The sequence below is a fragment of the Nuphar pumila genome, chromosome 4, assembly GCF_984573655.1.
Source record: "Nuphar pumila chromosome 4, dmNupPumi1.hap1.1, whole genome shotgun sequence".
In the NCBI taxonomy this organism is placed as follows: Eukaryota; Viridiplantae; Streptophyta; class Magnoliopsida; order Nymphaeales; family Nymphaeaceae; genus Nuphar; species Nuphar pumila.
In genome coordinates, this window is record NC_143252.1 from 127,648,118 (window position 1) to 127,669,302 (window position 21,185).

A 21,185-nucleotide genomic window follows, 5' to 3' on the forward strand; every position below is an offset into this window, starting at 1 on the left:
TTGTCACAACACAGATTTGATGCTTTTGAACTTTCAACTCCCATATCATAAAGGAAACGTCGAAGCCAGCCTAATTCCATAGTGGTTGTGGCCACTGCCCTATATTCAGCTTCTGTTGATGAGAGGGAGACCTCTTGTTGCTTCTTGCATCGCCATGACACCAAGGATTCTCCCAAGAAGACACAAAAACCTGTAGTTGAGTGGCGGTCATTTGGATCACCACCCCAATCTGCATCAGTATAAGCAAGCAATTCTAAATTAGAAGAAGCAGATAAAAATAAACCTCGAGAAATAGAATTTTTAATGTATCTAATAATGCGCAAAACTGCGCACATATGAACAGAAGTTGGGGCATGCTGAAATTGACTGGCTGTATGCACGGCATATGCAATGTCAGGTCTTGTGATGGACAGACACGATAGAGCCCCGACAAGTTGTCTATATGGAGTTGGATTCTCAAGTGGTTCTCCATCATCAATCTTCATCTTGACATTCACAATTTCAGGTTTCAACTGAAATACCTGACCTGGCAACAATATCCAATGCAAACTTAGATTGAGTTAGCAAGTATCCCCTAGGTGAGTATGCAACTTCTATACCAAGAAAGTATTTCAAGAAACCCAAATCACTCATTTCAAAGTGTGTTTTGAGAAATTTTTTAATATCATAAACTCCCTGTTTATCACTTCTGGTGATGATCATGTCGTCAACATAGAGTAGAAGGATGATAATACCTGCATTCGAATTCTTAACAAACAGAGTTGTGTCAGTAAGACAAAAACGAAAACCAAAATTAAGCATAACCTTACTAAACTTGTCATATCAAGCTTTTGGAGCTTGTTTGAGACCATACAAAGCCTTGTTTAGGAGAAGAGTTTTCCCTTTGGGAACATTCAAACTTGGTGGTGGATTCATGTGTACTTCTTCAGTTAAATTTTCATTTAGAAAAGCATTTTTAACATCCATTTGAAAAAATATGCCACCCTTTTATTGATGTTGGAGCTATTAGGATTCTAACAGTAGTCATTCTAGCTACTAGGGCAAAGGTTTCTTCGTAATCTATTTCATATTCTTGGAAATAACCCTTTGCCACTAATATGGCATTGAATCTTTCAAGAGTGCCATCACTCTTAGTTTTCACCTTGTATACCCAGCGACAACCAATAGGTTTCTTGTTGTTTGGAGGATGATCTTGAATGGTCCAAGTGTTTGCCTTTTCTAAGGCTTCTAATTCGACTTTCATAGCTTCGACCCATTCTGGTTGATCCTTGGCTATATCATAACTGGGGGGTTCTACATAGGAATGAATTAGGGCAATAAAGGCTTGATGTTTTGGTGAAAAAGACTCGTAAGACACAAACTTTTAAGAACTTTCGAGATCCTAGTGGATTTTCTAGAAGAAGCAACTTCTTGTTCCCTTGTGTATTTATCCAGGGCACACTGTCTTTCTAAGTTTCCTCGCCTAGAGTATTGAATACAATCCTGACCGTCGTTAATTGGATCAGAATCAATCATACTCGTCTGATCATCCAGATCAATTTCTCTTTCACTATTCTTTGGAACTAAATCCAACAAGAATGAATACTCATCTATTTCAGTAGACTTTATATTTTCAAAAAGGCTTTCATTTTCTAGAAAAGACCCATTCCTTGAAATATATAATTTGTTGTTTTTAAAATCGAAACGCTTGTAGCCCTTTTGATGACTAGCATATCCTAAAAAGGCACAGGGAATAGCACGGGGAGAAAATTTGTCATTCTTATCTGTAAAAACAAAACATTTGCACCCAAATACCCTTAGTCTAGAATAATCTAGAGTTTGTTTATAAATTTTTTCAGTGGGAGAGATATTATTTATTGAAGATAGGGCATTCTATTAATAAGATAAACTGCAGTTAAAATAGCTTCGGCCCAAAAGACTTTAGGGACTTGATGTGTAAAGAGAAGAGTTCTAGATGTTTCTATAATGTGTTTGTGCTTTCTTTTCGCTAACCCGTCTTGTTGAGGAGTATAGAGACAAGATTTTTGATGTGAAATCCCATATGAGTTCAAATATTCTTTAAATTCAGTCGACAAGAATTCTCCCCCTGAATCAGTACGAAATATTGAAATATCGTTTTTAAATTGGTTTTTGACCATATTGTGAAATATTTGAAAAAATGAAAACACTTCAGACTTATGCTTAAGAAAATAAATCCAAGTATATCGTGTAAAGTCATCTACAAAAATTACATAATACAAAAAACCATCTTTTAACACAACTAGTGCAAGACCCCAAACATCAGAATGTATTAATTCAAGTGGTCGAGTAGAGACAAAGGTTCTTTCATGAAAAGATAATTTTTTCATTTTTCCAAGAATACATTTTTCACATTTAAAATTTTCAAGATTACAAAATTTTTCCATGTTTGGAAAGAACTGAAGCTTGGACATACAAGGATAACCAAATCTTTGGTGCAAAAGATCCAAGCCTAATTTTTGAACATTGCAGCATAATGTATTCTTGGGTATTTCAAAAAAATCCATATAGTACAATCCTCCTTCTCTATGGCCTTCCCCAATCAGCTTCCCTGACTGGTGATCATGTACCCGACAAGCATGAGAAGAGAAGGAAACATTACACCCATGGTCAATTAGCTAAGATACAAATAAGAGATTTAAATTCAGTTTAGGAATATATCCAATTTTCGGAACACAAAATCCTTTTGAGTTTTGAGAACTATTTTCGAAATTTCCTATTCCTTTAATTTCAAGAGTTGTTCCATCCGCAGTAAAAACATTAGATCCACTTGAGTTATTACACTGAGAAAGCAATTTTATATTTGGTGTCATGTGAAACGAAGCACCAGAGTCAAGAAGACATAGAGGTTTACCTGGATCGGAGATGCCAACAGAAGAAATGACGACTCCGACAGAGGAAGAAGCTCCTTTGAGAAGAGGTTGTAGTGCCTCTACCAGCTGAGTTAGAGACATGCTTTCAATGGACGTCTCATTTGATTCTTTCGTTGATTCCACAGTAGCTACCTTCTTCTCATAAGGTTTTTTCAACTTTGGACAGTAAGTTTTAACGTGTCCTGGTTCATGACAGTAATAACAAATAACTTTTCTTCTTTCAAATCGCCTCCTTGTCTTTCATTATTTGTCCTTCCAATATGTGGCGCTTTATAAGTGTGAATGTGATTGCTTGGTCTTGATATAGCTAGAACTGTATCATCATCACTCTTGGCGACTCGCTTCTTGAGTCTATTTTCTTTCATACTTAACTCTTTAATTGTATCTTCAATAGAGGGAACCTTTCCCCGATGTAGAAGAGCGGGCTTGGTTGTTTCAAATTCGGGTCTCAACCCATTGATAAATTGAAAAAAATGCTCTGCATTTACTTGATTTTTGCGAAGCTCAATATCTTGTGGGCAATGCCACTTTGGTTCAAGAAGAGCCAACTCTTCCCATAGCTCGGATAGGCTATTATAGTACTCCTTAATACTCTTCTTCCCTTGAACCATATTCCGAACTTTTTCTTGCAAGTTACAAATGTGAGCAATGTCTTTAAGAGAATACATTCTCTTAAGATACTCCCATGCATCATTAGTGTGTTCAAATTTTGCGAGACTTGAACACTTCTTTATATCCACACTAGAGATTAGCCAAGACATGATCTTGGCGGGACCCATTCTCCATTCTTTCCAATTTTTCTCATACGTGGAGATAGCCTTGTTTTTTTCAACTTCCGAAAGAGGTACTTCTTTACCTCATTCTTCTTTGGTGAGAGTTAGTTGAGGTTCCTCGTCGGTTCCATCAACTAAGCCCCATAGACCTTTTCCCCAAATGAGGTGCTTCATGATAGAAGCCCATGTTACATAATTTGAATCATTTAATTTTATGGGCTTAATGGTGACATTATCATGGTCATCCATTTTACAATCTTGAGAAGGAAAGGGGAAGAGAGGAACAAATAAGAAAAAAAAGAGTATTTTTACCACGAACACAAGAATGGGTAGCCTTCCAAGCTTTTCACGGCTACACACAATCAATTCTTCAAAAAGCCTTCACTTTCTCGAAGAAATACTTGAATGGCACGCTTCCCAATGCACATCCACCAACGGCTCTGGTACCATGTAAGAAAATGCAATCCACAAAAAATACCTCTCAACAAGTTCTCATAATATGATACATTGGTTCAAAATTTGTATTTCACATGTTTTGGTCCATCCCCATGAATCACACACGATCTAGCTATCCCTCGCATCGATAAACTCATCCAATGATCTAAACCATCCAGCAGCCACTACATGACTATTCTTTTGAGGCTCTTCGTGACTAATGTTTTCTGTAATGTTGAAATTCCTTTCATCAAATATGACATGACGAGACGTTGTTACACACCTTTTGGATTGGATTCCAGCATCCAACCTTTGTACCCATTTGCACATCCCATGAATCTACATTTATGCCTTAATCATTATATCTATGTGAATCGTGTTATTGTTAAAGTATGTATTTATATATATTCTTAAATATAAATAATATATATAATGCCCAATAGGGGCATTTTAGGCATTTCAACTCATGTAACTAGGTCGGTCCAATAGGGATAGGTTAGTTAGTTATATTTTTGTTTTTTCTTAAATAATGTAATTAGGTTTGCCTTGAGTGGCTCTATGGAAAATATTTATAGTCATTGGGATTGCTCTCAAGGACTATAAATATAGTCGTTAAAAGCTCCCAATGACTCTATGGGAGCTCACAAGGCTCCTTACCACTTGTATTTTTTTATATAAATAGGGACACATTGTTCCCATTCAAGTTAAGCTTCTAGCTAAGCATATTATCAATAAAATCCTTTATTTTTAATTTGTTGCAAGCCCTTGTTGGCTTTTTGTCTTGTCCCTAGTGGACTTGTGATTGTGCACACTGAATTATGCTTTTGTATGCCCTTAGTTGGCATGTATCTATCTTCAGCTTATTTCGATAAAGTGATTTTAGCATAAAACAAAGAAGACAAAAATGAGACTGCAATCTCACGCTTCCTTAACCAGGAAAATCATGAGTCAATTCTCCTTCATATAAAAAAACAGTTACAATAATTGATGTTACATATTTGCCCTTACTAAATTACAACATCCATATACATTAAAAGCGCAATAACGTAAAACAACATAACCCTATATTGTATCTGGATCACAGACCCAACACTATCCAGATCACATATCACGTTCCAACAGCCTCCCTTAAGTTGTATGAGGCACTTAAGATACCAAAATCTTAGATTTGTCAATCCTTTTGTAAACAAATCGGCAATTTGATTTTTGTCACAACAAATTTAACTTCTAATTCTGTATTTTCAATCTTGCTTCTAATGAAATGTTGATCTATCTTTGTATGCCTTGTCCTTCCGTGATAGACAGGATTAAAGGATATCTTGATGGCACTTTGATTGTCGCAGAACAATACAGATTTAGGAATCATTTCATTTAAGTCGTTCAACAAAAATCTAAGCCAAGCCAATTCCGAAGATGTTGCAGTTATGGCTTTGTATTTTGCTTCAGTGCTTAACCTTGTCACTGTCTTTTATTTTCTACTGGACCAAGAGACTAAATTTCTGCCAATATGAACACAATATCCTGAAATCGATCTTCTCTCATCTAGATCTCATGCCCAATCTGCATCAGAAAATGCCATAATTGTAAGCATATTTACCCCTTGCCTTCGTCTCTTATAATATAAGCCATCTCCAAATATGCCTTTAAGATATCTCAGGATACTCTTCAAAGCTTACACAATTATATCTAAGGTGATATATCGATTCATGTGGTAAAAAATGCATATAACTTTTATCGTGTGTGCAAATTTCGAACTACGTAGGAGTTATGTATGTTGAGGTTTAGTTGCTTCATATTATAAAATGTACATGTTCACGTATGCATGCATAGAACTCATGTTTTGTTTACGCATTCTTCAAGGTTCAATTTACGAAGTGCAATGTTCTTTGTGGCGATGATATGATGCGTAGGATAATATGCTTCTGTATAATATGATTTAAATGCCACGTGAAATAAAATTATGAATACATGTGATAAATGTTTAAGTTTAATAGTAAACTTTGGTTCATGAAGTCTTATTGGTTAAATGTGTGATTTTATAATTTTAATGTTATATGAAGTGATGTATGATGTGATGCTTTGATTGTATACATGCGTATGCCCGTGTTGATGGCTATCGACCCTGAGAGTGGTCAATTGTATTGATGCATGTATCACAATAGTTTTCACTGGATATGGTACCCATTGAGGAATTATTCCCAATGGATTCTCTCTGAGGGTGTGCATGACCAGATCAGGTAATCCGACTAGAGCGGTAAGTCTCTGTGAGAAAGTGCATTGTCCAAGAGCGGGTAGCCCGCGAGGACGGTATATTCCTGTGAGGAAGTGCATTGTCCAAGACCAGATAGACCATCAGTCTAGGATGGTAACTCCTTGTGAGGTTGTACATTTCTCACACCAGGTGATCCGACGTGAATTTTGTAAATCTTTATTATAAATAAATGAAATGTTATGATGAATTATGATGATCTTCTCAGTTGATTGAGATAGCTAGTTATGAATCTATAGATTTGGCTTTTCTATTATAGCATGATTATATATTGAACTCAGATATGATAATCAAATCCTTATTGATTTTAAATCTTGATATGAGGTTATGATTGTGACGCTTGTGTAAGCGTATAGGTGAATGACACATCACGCCTACAAATGACTAGTTTTGACTTATTAGGTGAATGATACATCACGCCTACATAGTTTCATTGCAAATGATTGCATTATGATTGTCTGAGTAAATATATCACACCTATGTATCATGATTGATGCGTATCATGAATATCTAACTAAATTACTTATAAGGCATGTGCGTGTGTTTCACGTTGGAATGGTCAAATGTGATTTGCCTTATTGTTTATAAGAATTATGAATGCATATGAAAATGATGCAATGATCTGAATGTCTTATATGTGTGTGTGTGTGTGTGTGTATATATATATATATGTGTGTGTGTGTGTGAGTGTGAGTGTGAGTGTGTGTGATGACTTGTATAACTTGAATGCATATAGATTATGCTTTATTACGTGAGTTAAGGTTGAATAGAATATTAAGTGATGAAATGTGTTTAAATGCTTATATTCGAATGCTTGAAATGAATGACTCATAGGACATTGTTTCCTTGTCTATCAATTGACGATTGATGAATAATATATCTTTACCTTTAAATGCTTAATATGTTTTCTTTAAGTTTGAGTTTGGGTTGCTTTACTAGACTTTAGCGAGTCTGACCCCGTTTTATGGGGAACAGGTAATGCAGGTAAAGTATGATGAGTAGTTGGATTGGAGCGATGGGCTGAGCGAGCTGCATCCTCGAGGGTCCACTCTTACCTTGTGATCTTGGTATTCATGATCTTTTCATTTTAAGTATTTGATCGTGTAGAGACTGAAGTATTTTTTTATACTCTGATTTGAAATGAAATTAAAACTCTTCATATTTCAGTCTTATATTATACGTGATTTGAAATGTGTATATTCCGTACATTTTGATTTGATTGTTATCTTTAGTGTAACCGCGCCCAAAGTGTTAACCGTTTTTAAAAATCGTTTCTGCATTATAAGATCTGATTTACTTATACTTATCAAAAAAAATGGTCTCAAAATTTCAATATTGGAACTATAATTAAGGTTAGAATTTTTGCGGCGTTACACATAGTTGGTGCATAAATTGAGATACTTGATTCCCAGGTGAAGGTCAAATATTGTAACATTCCTACAATGCTACGATATTCTATCGGATTTTCACATATTTCACCTTCTTCCATTATTAGCTTCTGGTGAATTGGAGTTGGAGTTAAGAGAGGTTTGCAATCAACCATACATGGTTTCTTCAAAAGAACAAGGGTATATTTTTGTTGTGATAAAATCATCTTATCTTCCTTTCTATCAACTACTCCAAGAAAATATTTTAGCTTCTCAAGATCTTTTATCTTGAATCTTTCTCCCAACAGACCTTTGATTTCTTCAATATGTTCTTCAAAGCTCATTGTCATAATTATGTCATCAACGCTTTGCTCGCTTAGGACGGCAATGTTAGCCAACCAACGAGTGATCTTCTGGAGCAGGTTCGAAAAGCTTTAAAGAATGATCCAACGACACAACAATTGATCGCGTTGGTAAAAGAATGAAAGGTGCGGAGATTTTAGTTGGAGGATGATTTGCTCTGCTTCACGGGCGATCGTCTATATATTCCGCGACAGGATACTCTATGAAGGTGCTTGATGCACGAGTGTCATGATACCACCTGGGCGGGTCACCCAGGATAATAGAAAACTTTGGCGTTATTAGAACGTGTATTCTATTAGTCACAGATGTGCGACGATGTGGACGCTTATGTGCAGACTTGCTTGATCTGCCAACAAGATAAGCCATAAACCAAAGACCTGGTGGACTATTGGAGCCCCTACCAGTGCCAAGCCGTCTGTGAGAGTGCATAACCATGGACTTCATAGTGAGCTTGCCAAAAGCTTAGGGTTGCAGTTCTATCTATGTGATTGTGCTGATCAAATATTGAGGAATCTCTGAGAGCATCGTCAATGATCGTGATGTCCGCTTCATTGGCAAATTTTGGCGAGAAGTATTTCGCTTGATTGGGACAAACTTGTAATTCAGCACAAGTTTTCACCCTCAAACCGATGGCATGTTGGAGGAATATCTGCGGCACTTTATCAGTATCAATCAAAGAAATTGGGTTGATTTACTTGATGCTGACCAATTCTACTACAACCTCCAAAAGAGTGAGTCGTCTGGCCATAGTCCGTTCAAAGTTGCAACTGGACAACAGCCACATATTCCGCACTCATTTGTCGCGCGAAGACGTGGCAAAGCACCTTATGCATACCAGTTCGTTAGGAACTAGCAGGATCAGACAGAGTTAGCAAAGGCATATTTGAACAAGGTGATCAAACGCATGAAGAAATGGGTAGACGAGAAACGTCGACCAGCAGAATTTCGTGTTGGAGATAAGGTGTTGGAAAAGCTCTTTTTCAATCGCACAGCTATCTTTCGAGGCCACCACTGATGCCTCATTTCGCAAGTATGACGGCTCATTCACCATCACCAAGCGCATTGGAAGCTTGGCGTATCAGTTGGACTTGCCAAACTTCTAAGTGCATTTGGTCTTCCATATATGCAACCTGAAGTCGTTCCATGAAGATGAAGGAGACTCTCAACGGAGCATGCCTCAATGTGCGCCCAATCTGCAGCGCACACCATCAACAGTTTGCATCCCAAGTAGAGAATCGAAAGTCATCCTCAACCACTCCAACTATCTCGGCGAAGTCAAAAAGTACCTAGTGCAATGAAAAGGTCTACCAGAATGTGAAACCACCTAAGAGAAACCTACCCACATGTTTCAGCATTGTCAACTTGTGGAGGACTACATGAACAATTGGCATCGAGGACGATGCCAACTTAAGCACGGGAGCGTGTTCCAGACCGCCATGTTTTCACCTTTTTGTTTCTGATGTATATACCTCTTTGGCACTCTTTAGTTCCAAATATGGCATTTTGGCTTAAGAACCCAGTGTAGTGAGCCCCTCTCTCCCCCTCTTTATGTGCTCTACTTACAAGTTGTTATAAAAGAAGTTTTATGCATCATCGCCTCCTTGCTCTTTTTGTATTTGTGCATGTGTGTACTCTTGATTCCGCTCCTACGTGTATGTTGTGAGTTGCTTGTACGTTTAAAAGGCTTGCTTACGGTGTTTGTGATTACCCGAAGCTATGTCGCGGGGGCCTTCGCTTCTAAGCCTGTGACAGTTTGTATCCAAGGTGAATTAGGGCATTCATATGTCAAGAACTTTCATAAAGTTAACCCTCAATTGGAAATAATAGGAGGCCAAACACAGTGTATTCCTATATATTCTCTCTTCCCTTCGTCTCCTTAGTAGACTTAACAAAAATTAACTAGTCAATAATACTGCAACATGTTCATAACATCATATTCATAATATAAACAGCAATAATGTGATTCTTTTGGAATATCAGTTTCGAAAATATCATTTTTTGTGATGTTTTGAGAAATTAGTCAATATTTATCACCAGAACTGGCATCAAATGAGCAACTTGCAAGCAGCCCATGGCCTAGCTTGAATCGGGCAATCCTGGGTCAGTATTTTGGACCTAGCCAAGCTGGTAAATGGTCCAGTTAGCCAAGTCCAAAATAGACTTTTGAGAACAGGCCAATCAATTCCAGTCCAAATGGATTTGAGCCCGGCTGGCTAAGCAGTTTGCCCTTTGTTGAGAATAGGTGGTTTTAAGTTTAAGTCTTTTTATATTAGAGGTTATTTGAAATTTTGTTTTAATAATGGGCTTAGATGTAATTTATTCCTTTTAGCCTCTCTCTATTTAACATAGAGAGAAGCCCTAATAATGTAAGTTAACGAGTTTTCTATTATGCAGTCGACTCTCTCTCTCTCTCTCTCTCTCTCTCTCTCTCTCTCTCTCTCTCTCTCTCTCTCTCTCTCTCTCTCTCTCTCTCTCTCTACAGGTGGTTGTGCATCGCATCTTCCTTCTACATGGTATCAAAGCCCTCGATCTCGGGAGCGTGATCAATAGGGACTGATCTTCACCAACGGAAAAAAAAACTTTTCTTGAAATCAGGTTTGTTGTTTTTTCTGCCGTGGAAGATCTGATAACAGATCTGGGATTTTACCCAGATCTGTCATCAGATCTAAGGGAGCAGATGTGGAGCCGTAACCCTTGAGCTCCTCAGTTTGGAGTTTTTTTTCTCTCTGCCGTGATTTCCTGGATTTCCTGCCGTGATCTTTTGTTGCCGAGTTTTGTTCCTGCCGTGACGTGATTTTTGTTTGTTGCCGAGTTTTGTTCCTGCTGTTTGGGAGCAGCAGAAATTTTCATTTCCTGTGTTGTTGCGTGCCTGCCATGATTTCCTGCTGTTTGGGAGCAGCAGAAATTTTCTTTCTTGTGTTGTTGGGTGTGATCAAGATTCATTTAGTGTATTGTTGCGTGTGATCGAGATATGATTTATCTGTTTAACCGTGCCCTGAAGACTTATTGGCTGTCGAGCCTTATATGTTTGGAGAACAGCAGTTGTCGTGATTTCTTTTCTGCGTCTGCATATTATCATTGGTCGTGATGTGTTTGGGAGCAGCAATGGTCGTGATTCCTAGACTTTAGTTGGTTGGTTTATTTCAGAATATGGATTTCAGCAATCGTGATTCCCTGTTGTGCCGTGTTTTTTTTATGCATGCTGTGAAAGAAGCATGTTAGTTTAAGTTATCCTTCTGTCGTGGAAACAGCAGGCGTGATTCCCTGCTGTGTTGGAAAATTTCTCAGTTTGTGGGCTGCTGTTTTTTTTCTGTCGTGGAAACAGCAAGTATGATTCCCTGTTGTGTTGCAAAATTCTTCTTGAGCACTAGCTGTTCAAGTGAGGTAATCTGATTTTTTTTAATTGAATTACATCTTCAGTATGGCTGAAACTTCGAAATGTGATTCCAAAATGGAACATATTGGGGAGTATAAGGCTTTTGCCAATCCCTTCTCGTACTGCTCTTCCGTAAGGTTGAATGAAACCAACTATGCCAGGTGGTCCAGAACTTTTATGTTGTCGGTATCTGGACATCGTCGAAAACATATTTTGTTGGAAGACAAACCCACTGAAAAATTCGGAAAATATGTTACTTGGGATGAAGATAATGACATAGTTATGTAATGGGTCATGAATAGTGTCAAACCCCATATTGCAGATGGATTGATCTACTATAATACAGTCAAACTGATGTGGGACAATCTTCGTGATACATACTCACAAGAAACTAATGTGAGTCGTATCCTGCAAGTCGAACAGGAGATATATAATTTGCAGCAGGTAGATCAGACCTTGGCCCAGTACTATGCCTCTGCCAAAGCTGTGTTTGAAAGACTTAATGCTCACAGGCCTCTTTGTTGCTCGAAGCAAAAGGATCATCGAGAACAAACCATGGTTGCTCGCTTTCTTACAGGTCTCTCTTCAGAATTTTCTGTTGCAAAAGTTCAAATGTTGACTGGATCAGATGTTCCTACTCTTGCTGATGCATACAATCGTCTGAGTAGACTTGCGATCTCTCTTCCACAATCTCAGCCTGTGACTCAGTCATCTGCTCTTGTTGTCTCATCTGGTTATGGGCATGGAAATATTCAGAATATCAGAGGACGAGGTCGCGGACGTGGTATGGGAGGCAGAGGAAAGCTTCAATGTACATTCTGTGGAAAATCTGAACATTTAGAAGATCGTTGCTGGGATAAACATGGTCGGCCAACCTCTTCTTCATCAAAGTCATATGCTCCTAAAGCAAATGTTACTACTGTCGAGGCAACAAATGTAATGGACAATATCTCTGCAAGTGACCGTAGTATCACCCTCAGTCGTGCTGAATATGATGAGTTGATAGCTCTTCGTCCTTTGAGTTCCACTCTTCCTGTAGTTGGTGTTGCCTACTCAACAGGAAATCATCTTCATCCGACTGACAGTAAGTGGATTATTGACTCTGGTGCATCGAGACACTTGTGTGGAAATTCACTTGTTTTTTCAGATCTAAAGGATATTATTGTTCATCTAGGAGTCTTATTAGCCGATGAGAGTTCCTCTCCAGTTGTTGGTCAAGGAAATATTTTTATATCCTCCTCCTTACAGTTGAAAAATGTTCTTCATGCTCCAAACTTTCCTCAAAGTTTACTATCTGTTAGTTGCCTTACAAAAGAACAAAATTGTAGTGTAATATTTGATCCGATGGGTTGTCATTTTCAGGATTTGCTGACGGGGAAGAAGATCGGTGGAGGCCATGAAGAAAATGGAGTCTACTACCTACATCATCCAGTGGGTAATGTTCATGCTGCAGTGGAACACTCATTCAGTCCTGTTCAGTGGCATCGTTGTCTTGGTCATCCTTCATTGTCAAAGCTTCGTTCGGTCTTTCCTCAAATTCCTTCCACTACATCATTTCAATGTGAAGCATGTCAGTTGGGCAAGCATCATCGAAGTTCGTTCACTTCGAGTCAGAGTCAGTTTAGTCATAAAGTCTTTGAACTTCTTTATGCAGATGTATGGGGTCCTAGTAAGATTCCTACTAGGACTCAGTGTCGATATTATCTTGTTATTGTTGATGATTTCTCTAAGTTGTCATGGGTGTTTTTAATAAAAGAACGATCCGAAGTTCCAAGTATTATCAAATCCTTAATTCTTGAAATAAAAACTCAATTTGAATCTATGGTCAAGATTGTTCGCACTGATAATGCTCTTGAGTTTAAATCAAAAGTTTTGTTACAATTTTACCAAGATCATGGCATCCAATCCCAAACTTCATGTGCCTATTCATCTCAACAAAATGGGGTGGCTGAGTGAAAACATCGGCACCTGCTTGATGTTGCCCGGACCATTATGATTCAATCTAATGTTCCTGCGTTATACTGGGGTTATGCGATTACCACTGCTTGCTATCTGATCAACCGCATGCCTTCGTCTTTTGTGGGTGATCAAATTCCATTACATATCCTAAAACCTAATGCCCTACTCTTTTCTTTCTCACAAAAAATATTTGGATGTGTTTGTTTTGTACACAAACTCGGCCCTGACCGTGATAAATTAGCTGCTCAAGCTACAAAATGCATGTTTATAGGTTATCCCAAAAATCAAAAGGGATATCGATGTTATGATCCTATTTCTCGCCGAGAGTACGTCAATGTGGATGTATCTTTCTTGGAATCCACTCCATATTACTCTAGTACCAGTTCCCCGCTGCAGGTTGATCCAGCTGAGTCTTTTCCATTACCTATACCTCCTTTTCCTTTAGAATATGTGCCCTCATTACCGAACCAAACTTCAGCCTCTTCCAGATTCAATAATCCTCCATTGGTATATGTGCGTAGAGCTCCACCCCCACAAGTGCCTTTATCTTCTTCTTCCCCTGAGGTAAGTTCTACTCACAATAGTGATCTTCATGATGATGATAACAGGCCTATTGCTCTACGCAAGGGGACACGACAATGCACCTTATATCCCATATCTCATTTTGTCTCCGATGCCAGAATTGGAAATCAGATGAAAACTTTTATTTCAGCCTTATCTGCTGAAACTATTCCTCTGAACTATCAACAGGTAGAGCGTGATAACCACTGGAAGTTGGCCATGCAAGAAGAAACGGATGCTTTAGTATCTCAGCATACATGGGATCTAGTTGATTCCCCAGCAGATGCTGACATTGTTGGATGTAAATGGGTATATACAATAAAGTACAAATCCGATGGTTCTATTGAAAGGTACAAGGCCAGATTAGTAGCAAAAGGGTATACTCAGACATATGGTATTGATTTCTTTGAAACCTTTTCGCCTGTTGCACGGATGGGTACCATTCGTCTTGTTCTCTCAGTAGATGTTCAGCATGGTTGGAGCTTGTACCAATTAGATGTGAAAAATGCATTTCTATATGGGGATCTATCTGAGACCGTTTACATGCAACAACCTCCAGGATTCGAAGTTGAGGGGGAGTGTCAGAAGGTGTGTAAATTGAGAAAGGCGATTTATGGCTTGAAACAAAGTCCTCGTGCATGGTTTCAAAAGTTGTTTGAAGTGATGTCACGCTTTGGCTTTAATAGGACAGCAACAGATCATACCCTATTTATCAAGAAAACTAACTCTGGCATAGTTGTTATGGTGGTATATGTGGATGACATCATTCTTATAGGAGATGATGTGAAAGCTATTGAAGCCACAAAGGCTCATCTTCAAAAACACTTTGTTACAAAAGACCTTGGTTCACTTAGATATTTTCTGGGTATAGAAGTTGCCAGAAGCCGTGAAGGGATGGTTTTGTCTCAACGGAAGTATGTTCTTGACTTATTAAAGGAAACGGGAATGTTGGGAGCTAAACCAGCTAATATTCTCATGGACCATAAAGTTCAGTTGTTTGAAGAAGGGTCAAAACGTGTTGATAGCAAAAGCTATCGCTCCCTAGTAGGGAAGGTACTGTATGTAACTGTGACCAGGCCGGATATTGCTTTAGCAGTAAGCAAAGTTAGTCAGTTCATGGACAAACCAACTGAGATACACTGGAATGCAGCTATAATGATTCTCAGATATCTAAAATCTTCTCCTGGAAAGGGGTTATTGTTCAGGAAAGGTGGAACTCTGGAGATAGTGGCCTATTCTGATGCTGACTATGCAGGATCTGTAGTGGATAGAAAATCTACCACAGGATTCTGTGTATTTCTGGGAGACAACTTGATTTCTTGGAGAAGTAAGAAACAAAATGTGGTTTCTAGGTCGAGTGTTGAATCAAAATATCGGGCTATGGCCCAAACAGCTGCTGAATCGATGTGGGTTCGTACTATTCTTCATGATCTTCAGGTGAAGGTTTCCTCGCCTATGACCATGATGTGTGATAACAAGGTTGCAACATATATAGCGAACAATCATGTCTTTCATGAGAGAACAAAGCACATTGAGGTTGATTACCACTATGTAAGAGATATGGTTCAAGCTGGTCATATCACTACCAAATATCTAAAGTCGGAAGACCAAGTTGCAGATATGTTTACAAAGCCTCTTGCTAGACCAAATTTCTCAAAATGCTGTGACAAGCTGAGCATGATTGATATCTATGCTCCAGCTTGAGGGGGAGTGTTGAGAATAGGTGGTTTTAAGTTTAAGTCTTTTTATATTAGAGGTTATTTGAAATTTTGTTTTAATAATGGGCTTAGATGTAATTTATTCTTTTTAGCCTCTCTCTATTTAACATAGAGAGAAGCCCTAATAATGTAAGTTAACGAGTTTTCTATTGTGCAGCCGACTCTCTCTCTCTCTCTCTCTCTCTCTCTCTCTCTCTCTCTCTCTCTCTATACAGGTGGTTGTGCATCGCATCTTCCTTCTACACCCTTAAACAAGAGTGAGTGGCCCATGGCCTTACCTGCCTGTGGAGTTTTGATCCCCAGCCCAGCCCATTTGATTGGGCCGCCACAGCTCATTGATGAGTTCGCCAGGCCAAATTAGGCCAACCCATTGCCCACCCTTATCTAATTAGTCAGACAACACATAATTTAGATCACTTGCTAATATATCAAATGATTCCCATCTTTCTAACCAATTCATTGTCAGACTTGTAATTCATGCAGTTTCTCAACAACTTCTTAATATGTTTGGTAGCTCCACTCATCCGATTGCTCTCGGTTGGCTATATGCTGATAGATGGAGACCTGCCCCTCAAGATTGGCTTAAACTCTCTATTTACAGTTTTTGTAGCAATGGTGGAGTGTGAGCTTTTCAGTACACAATCATACAGGTCACAATCTATATATTGGCTGGTTTATAGCTGAAAAGGAGCAGATTTCCAGGAAATGGGTTTTATGGCCTCAGATTTTGATTCTCCTCCCTCCCCACCTCAAAGATTATGGTTGAGACATCTCGTCAGAACATTGTTACAAGGTAAAGCTTCATCTCACTTGCACAACCAGACATATGGGAAGCAAATATCCAATTTTCGTTACTTTCAATGCCCCTGGGTTCCCAAAAACCAATTATGCAGCACGTAATCTGGCCAAGCTGGGTGCTTCCCGAAGAGCTCACATTTGGAAGGACAAACCACCTGAGTGGTTAGCAATGTTAACCAATGTGTAATCTTTTGTACTGGTAGGGCTCAGACTAACCCCAGCTTTTCTATCCAAAAAAAATGGTGATGATGATGGAAATAATTTGCCTCAATGCAGATCAAGATGCTTTAAACTTAAAGTTAAGAAATTGCATATGTAGATGTTTCTTCCACCAAGCCCCTTCTCAACATTTGGCAGGATTTTTTTAGAAATGAAAATTCCATATGTTTTGTATCATAATGCTTCACTTTAATAGATCGACATTAGTAGTTAAATGATGAATGAATCAGAACACAAGAATATTGATGAAATTTTCAAGTTACGCAAAGATGGGGACAGATTTACACATGAATTGGTGATTCTGAAATACAAAGGGGTACTCCTGACACCAAAAGGTAACACAAAAGGTTACCTGGATCCATTCTTTAATTAACTCAAGAACATGAGTCCTGTAATCGTCACCTGCCAAATCTTCAACTTTGGCCTATGAATAGAAAAAGCAACAGTGGTTCAGGATAAGAGCGAACTAAAACATTTTCTGGGATTTTATAAATGAATTCCTGGCCAAAATCTAAAAAATATGCTTAAATGTTCTAGGCAAACATATTATATACAGTCTAGCAATTGAAATGAAGATAAATCTATAGCTACCTTTAATAGCAAAAAAATAGCAGAAGCATATGCATCTTCAGTCATGGAAGCAAATCCAAGGCTTCTAAGGTCATTGACAACTTTTCCAATATTTCCAACCAATCTGCTCTTGCCAGAATGAGCTAGCTCTTGATAGCTTTCATCAACATCCATTTCATCCATTCCAGGCAACTTATTTCCAACCCTTATATCATTGTTGCATCTAACATCCTTTTTTGATCCATCTTCATCACCATCTGTCATCACTGTGCTTAACTCTTGCAACCTTCTCTTGAAGTACACACGGAGAAATTCTAGAAGACAAAAAAATATAAACTCCCTCAACAATACAATATGAATTATAGGCGAGGAATGTAAAAAAGAAGATAACATTTATATGTACAAAGATAAACATAAGGGACATGATATCATATGCCCACTAATTCACAAGAGGTGTCAATTCAATACATCTAGCCTTCAACACAAAGCATTTCAAAAAATGAAAAATCTCAATGCCACAATAGACGCTCAAATCAAAAGGTACAAATTGCCCACAACAAAATATTAGATTTATATCATAGTTAGCAGTACCGTTCTGATCAAGGTTTTGCTCGGGAGTTTTTTTCAAATAGTTATTTTATTGGAAAAATCTGGGTAAAGTATCCAAAGTTTTATTTTTCGAAAAAAAACTTATGAATAATAAAAAGACAAGAAATAAGAGGTTTTATAGTATTTTTCTTGCAAAAATATAAAGAAACAATTAGAAAAGCATTTAACATATAAAAAAAAAAACATATAAGAAAAGTTATTTTTGGAAATCTTGAGAATATCTAAGAACAATCTCGGGATAATATCATGATATTTTTTATTCTAGCAATATTTTGAAAATCTTCGGAAAATATTGGTGGACCTTGAAATACTGATAATATCGCGATATTTGCAAAATATCGGCAATATCAGTGACTACGGATTATATCACCTTAAGCAAAATTTCTTGCCTGACACGACATTTACTTATTCATAGCAAAATGGAATAGCAAGAGGAAAAAAATTAAAAGGTCAAAATGTTTCATGACTGAAAAACTATTTAAAACCGAAGTGTTTTACACTGTCACATAGACACGGATATGTGCATGGATATGGGACATGATGCAGACATGCTTGGTACAACACCTAAGTTTTGGAAATTCAGACAAGGGGACACTAGACAATGATGCTGACATGCTTGGTACAACACATAAGATTTTTAATTTAAGACTTGGGGACATGGCTGCACAAGACAAATAAACAGACGAATGCACACAAGTTTGACCATGTCCATAAAGTATCGTGGAGTGTTGACACAGGATACGCATCCTAGGATATATGACATAGGTAAGTCGATGGGTGTGGGAAAAAAGGGTACAACACCGGGGGGTTTAAATGTGTATGAGGATATATATATATATATATATATATATATATATATATATATATATATATATATATAGAGAGAGAGAGAGAGAGAGAGATGGGAGTAACATCAGACACTCAAAGTATTTGACATTATGTTGGACGAGCGCACGCTGTTGATCGTGTGCGTGATCAGCGGCACGTGCAAATTCTGTGTTAAATCACCCTTCAGCTAAAGGTGTTTTTTTCTGCTGGGACCTTTAGTGATGGTTCTGACTGTCGCTAAAGGTACTTTTTAATAACATGTGGTGTGAGTTTGCACGTCTGACGCTTTCCCCTTCTTCCTCCTACAACTCTTCTTCCCCCTCTTTCTTCTATTGTTGGCCCGATGACAAAAGGAAGGGGCCAAGCATGGAGAGGGTGGGGTTCTCGTGAACATTAAAATATACATACATATATATATATATATATATATAGTTTTCGAGCTGAGTCAAGCTTAGCTCCAACCCGACCCAATCCAGAACATACCGGGTAGTGTCTTGTGCTTGTACCTGTGTCAACACTAGTAGTTTGGTATTGACCCCTAGGTCATGTACCCATGTGATATAGATGCTAGGTGAAGTGTTTGTGTGACATATATTCTATATGAGGAATAGGATTAATTGATTGGGTTATGGTTCCACGAAAAGATTTAGTGAGCAACAAGTTCCTACAAGAAATAATATCTTTCAAAAAGAATAAGGTTTCTTGAATAGTGACAAGCATTGTTGTGAAAAGCGTTGAGGCGTAGCGAGGCGCTCCACCAAAAACTGAGGCAAGGCGTAAGCCTCAAGGCGTAAAGCGTAAGCCTCAAAAAAAATTGAAAACTTTAAAAAATCTATAAAAAAATATCTAAAAATACAAATAAGACTTAACTGAGCCTGCTCGTCCATTTTACGATGAAATTGATGAAGAAGAAGAAATTTATTAGGTTCATGACCTCATCATCATATACATTGTGTTTGATATACTTTTGGTATGCAATTATGCATTGTTTGTTTCTTTTGTTAGTATAATTTGCTTATTTTCTGCTTGACTTGTTTGCTTCTTTTCTACTTGACTTATTTGATTGGTATGCAATCTGCTTGACTTGACGTATACTTCGTAGTTAATTTGATTTATTCCATGAACTTATACATGATGAATTGATGATATGATAATATATATAAATATATATATACCCTTCCCGCACCCCCGCACACAAGTTTTTTTAATATGCCACATTGATGCACCCGCACCTATGTGACATAGCTTTAAAGTTATGTTGTGATAACAAGAGTGTCATATATATAGCCCACAATCATACATTTCATTAATGAATGAAGCACATCAAAATGGATTATCACTGTGTTGGGGAAGAACACTCAAGGGGGACGATTGATTTACCATATGTTCCGTCTGAATTTCAGATTGAGGACTTCTTCACTTAGGCTCTTCTTCTATCACGCTTTCTTTTTCTTCTTAACAAACTTTCAGTGATCTCACTGTAAGTTTGAAGGGGGGTGTTAATATATATATATATATATATATATATATATATATATATATATATATATGTGTGTGTGTGTGTGTGTGTGTGTAAACTGAAATACCCATCAAGGGGTATTTCAGTCATTTAACAATGTAATAGGGTCAGCCTAGTAGGGGCTGATTATATTTTGTTTTTTTTTCTTTTTCTATTTTTTTTTTTTGTAATATGGCTGTTGGGAACAGCCCAACTAGTCGTTGGGCTGCTCCCAACAGTCGTAAATATGACCGTTTGGAGCTAGCCCAATGACTAGTTGGGCTGACCCCACTCACTCTTTTGTGTGGTTATAAATACGGGTTTTCCCCTTGTATTCTTTCATGCTTTTCTAAGCATTTTATGATTCAATACATAATATTTTTACATTGTGTTTTCTTTGTGATTTGTATTTGGTAATTATCTCCTTTGTGAGACTGCAATTGGTCCATTAATGGCCCTTTTTGTGTTTGTACACTTGTGTAGCCCTTTTTGTGTTTGTGCACACCTTGTTTCATTTCACTTATACCCCCATATGTATTGTTATTTTGTATACTTAAACAGGGGTATTTGTCTTTGTAAAACATGGTAACTGATCAGTTTTATATTGGAGAATACCACACAATTTCCTACATTGGGAATCATGAGATTGCAGCCCCTCCTTGCATCTTCTCATCTTCCTCTACTGCATGTGGACTCTTGGAAATAAACCATTGTGTTCTGTCAGGCACCATATTCAAGGTTAAGATCCATCAGAATATGTTCTCAAGAGGTAATTGAAGGACAACAAGCATGGTTGCAATTATCATAGCATATTGATTGCTACAATACCTATCGTATCTACAAGATACAGGAATACAATACACACCCATATCCTAATTCAAGTGTGTATCATATGTGTTATGCATATCAGGTGTATTATACGGTACACCTATGTATTGTATGATATTGTAT

The 21,185-nt window shown here is 37.7% G+C and overlaps 1 protein-coding gene across 3 annotated transcripts in view; it reads right to left on the reverse strand.

Annotated features, from left to right (window-relative positions):
* The window catches only part of APC2 (anaphase-promoting complex/cyclosome 2), a 168,572-nt gene that overhangs the window by 119,108 nt on the left and 28,279 nt on the right, over positions 1 to 21,185 (reverse strand). For all 3 annotated transcript variants that reach the window (XR_016431421.1, XM_090003524.1, XM_090003526.1), the window contains 2 exons: positions 17,321 to 17,613; positions 17,082 to 17,153 (listed from right to left, as the gene is read on the reverse strand). Coding sequence is in view for 2 of the 3 variants with exons in the window: in XM_090003524.1 (XP_089859650.1) it covers positions 17,082 to 17,153; positions 17,321 to 17,613 (365 nt within the window). In the remaining variant the exon portion in view is untranslated. The remainder of the gene's footprint in view (positions 1 to 17,081; positions 17,154 to 17,320; positions 17,614 to 21,185) is intronic.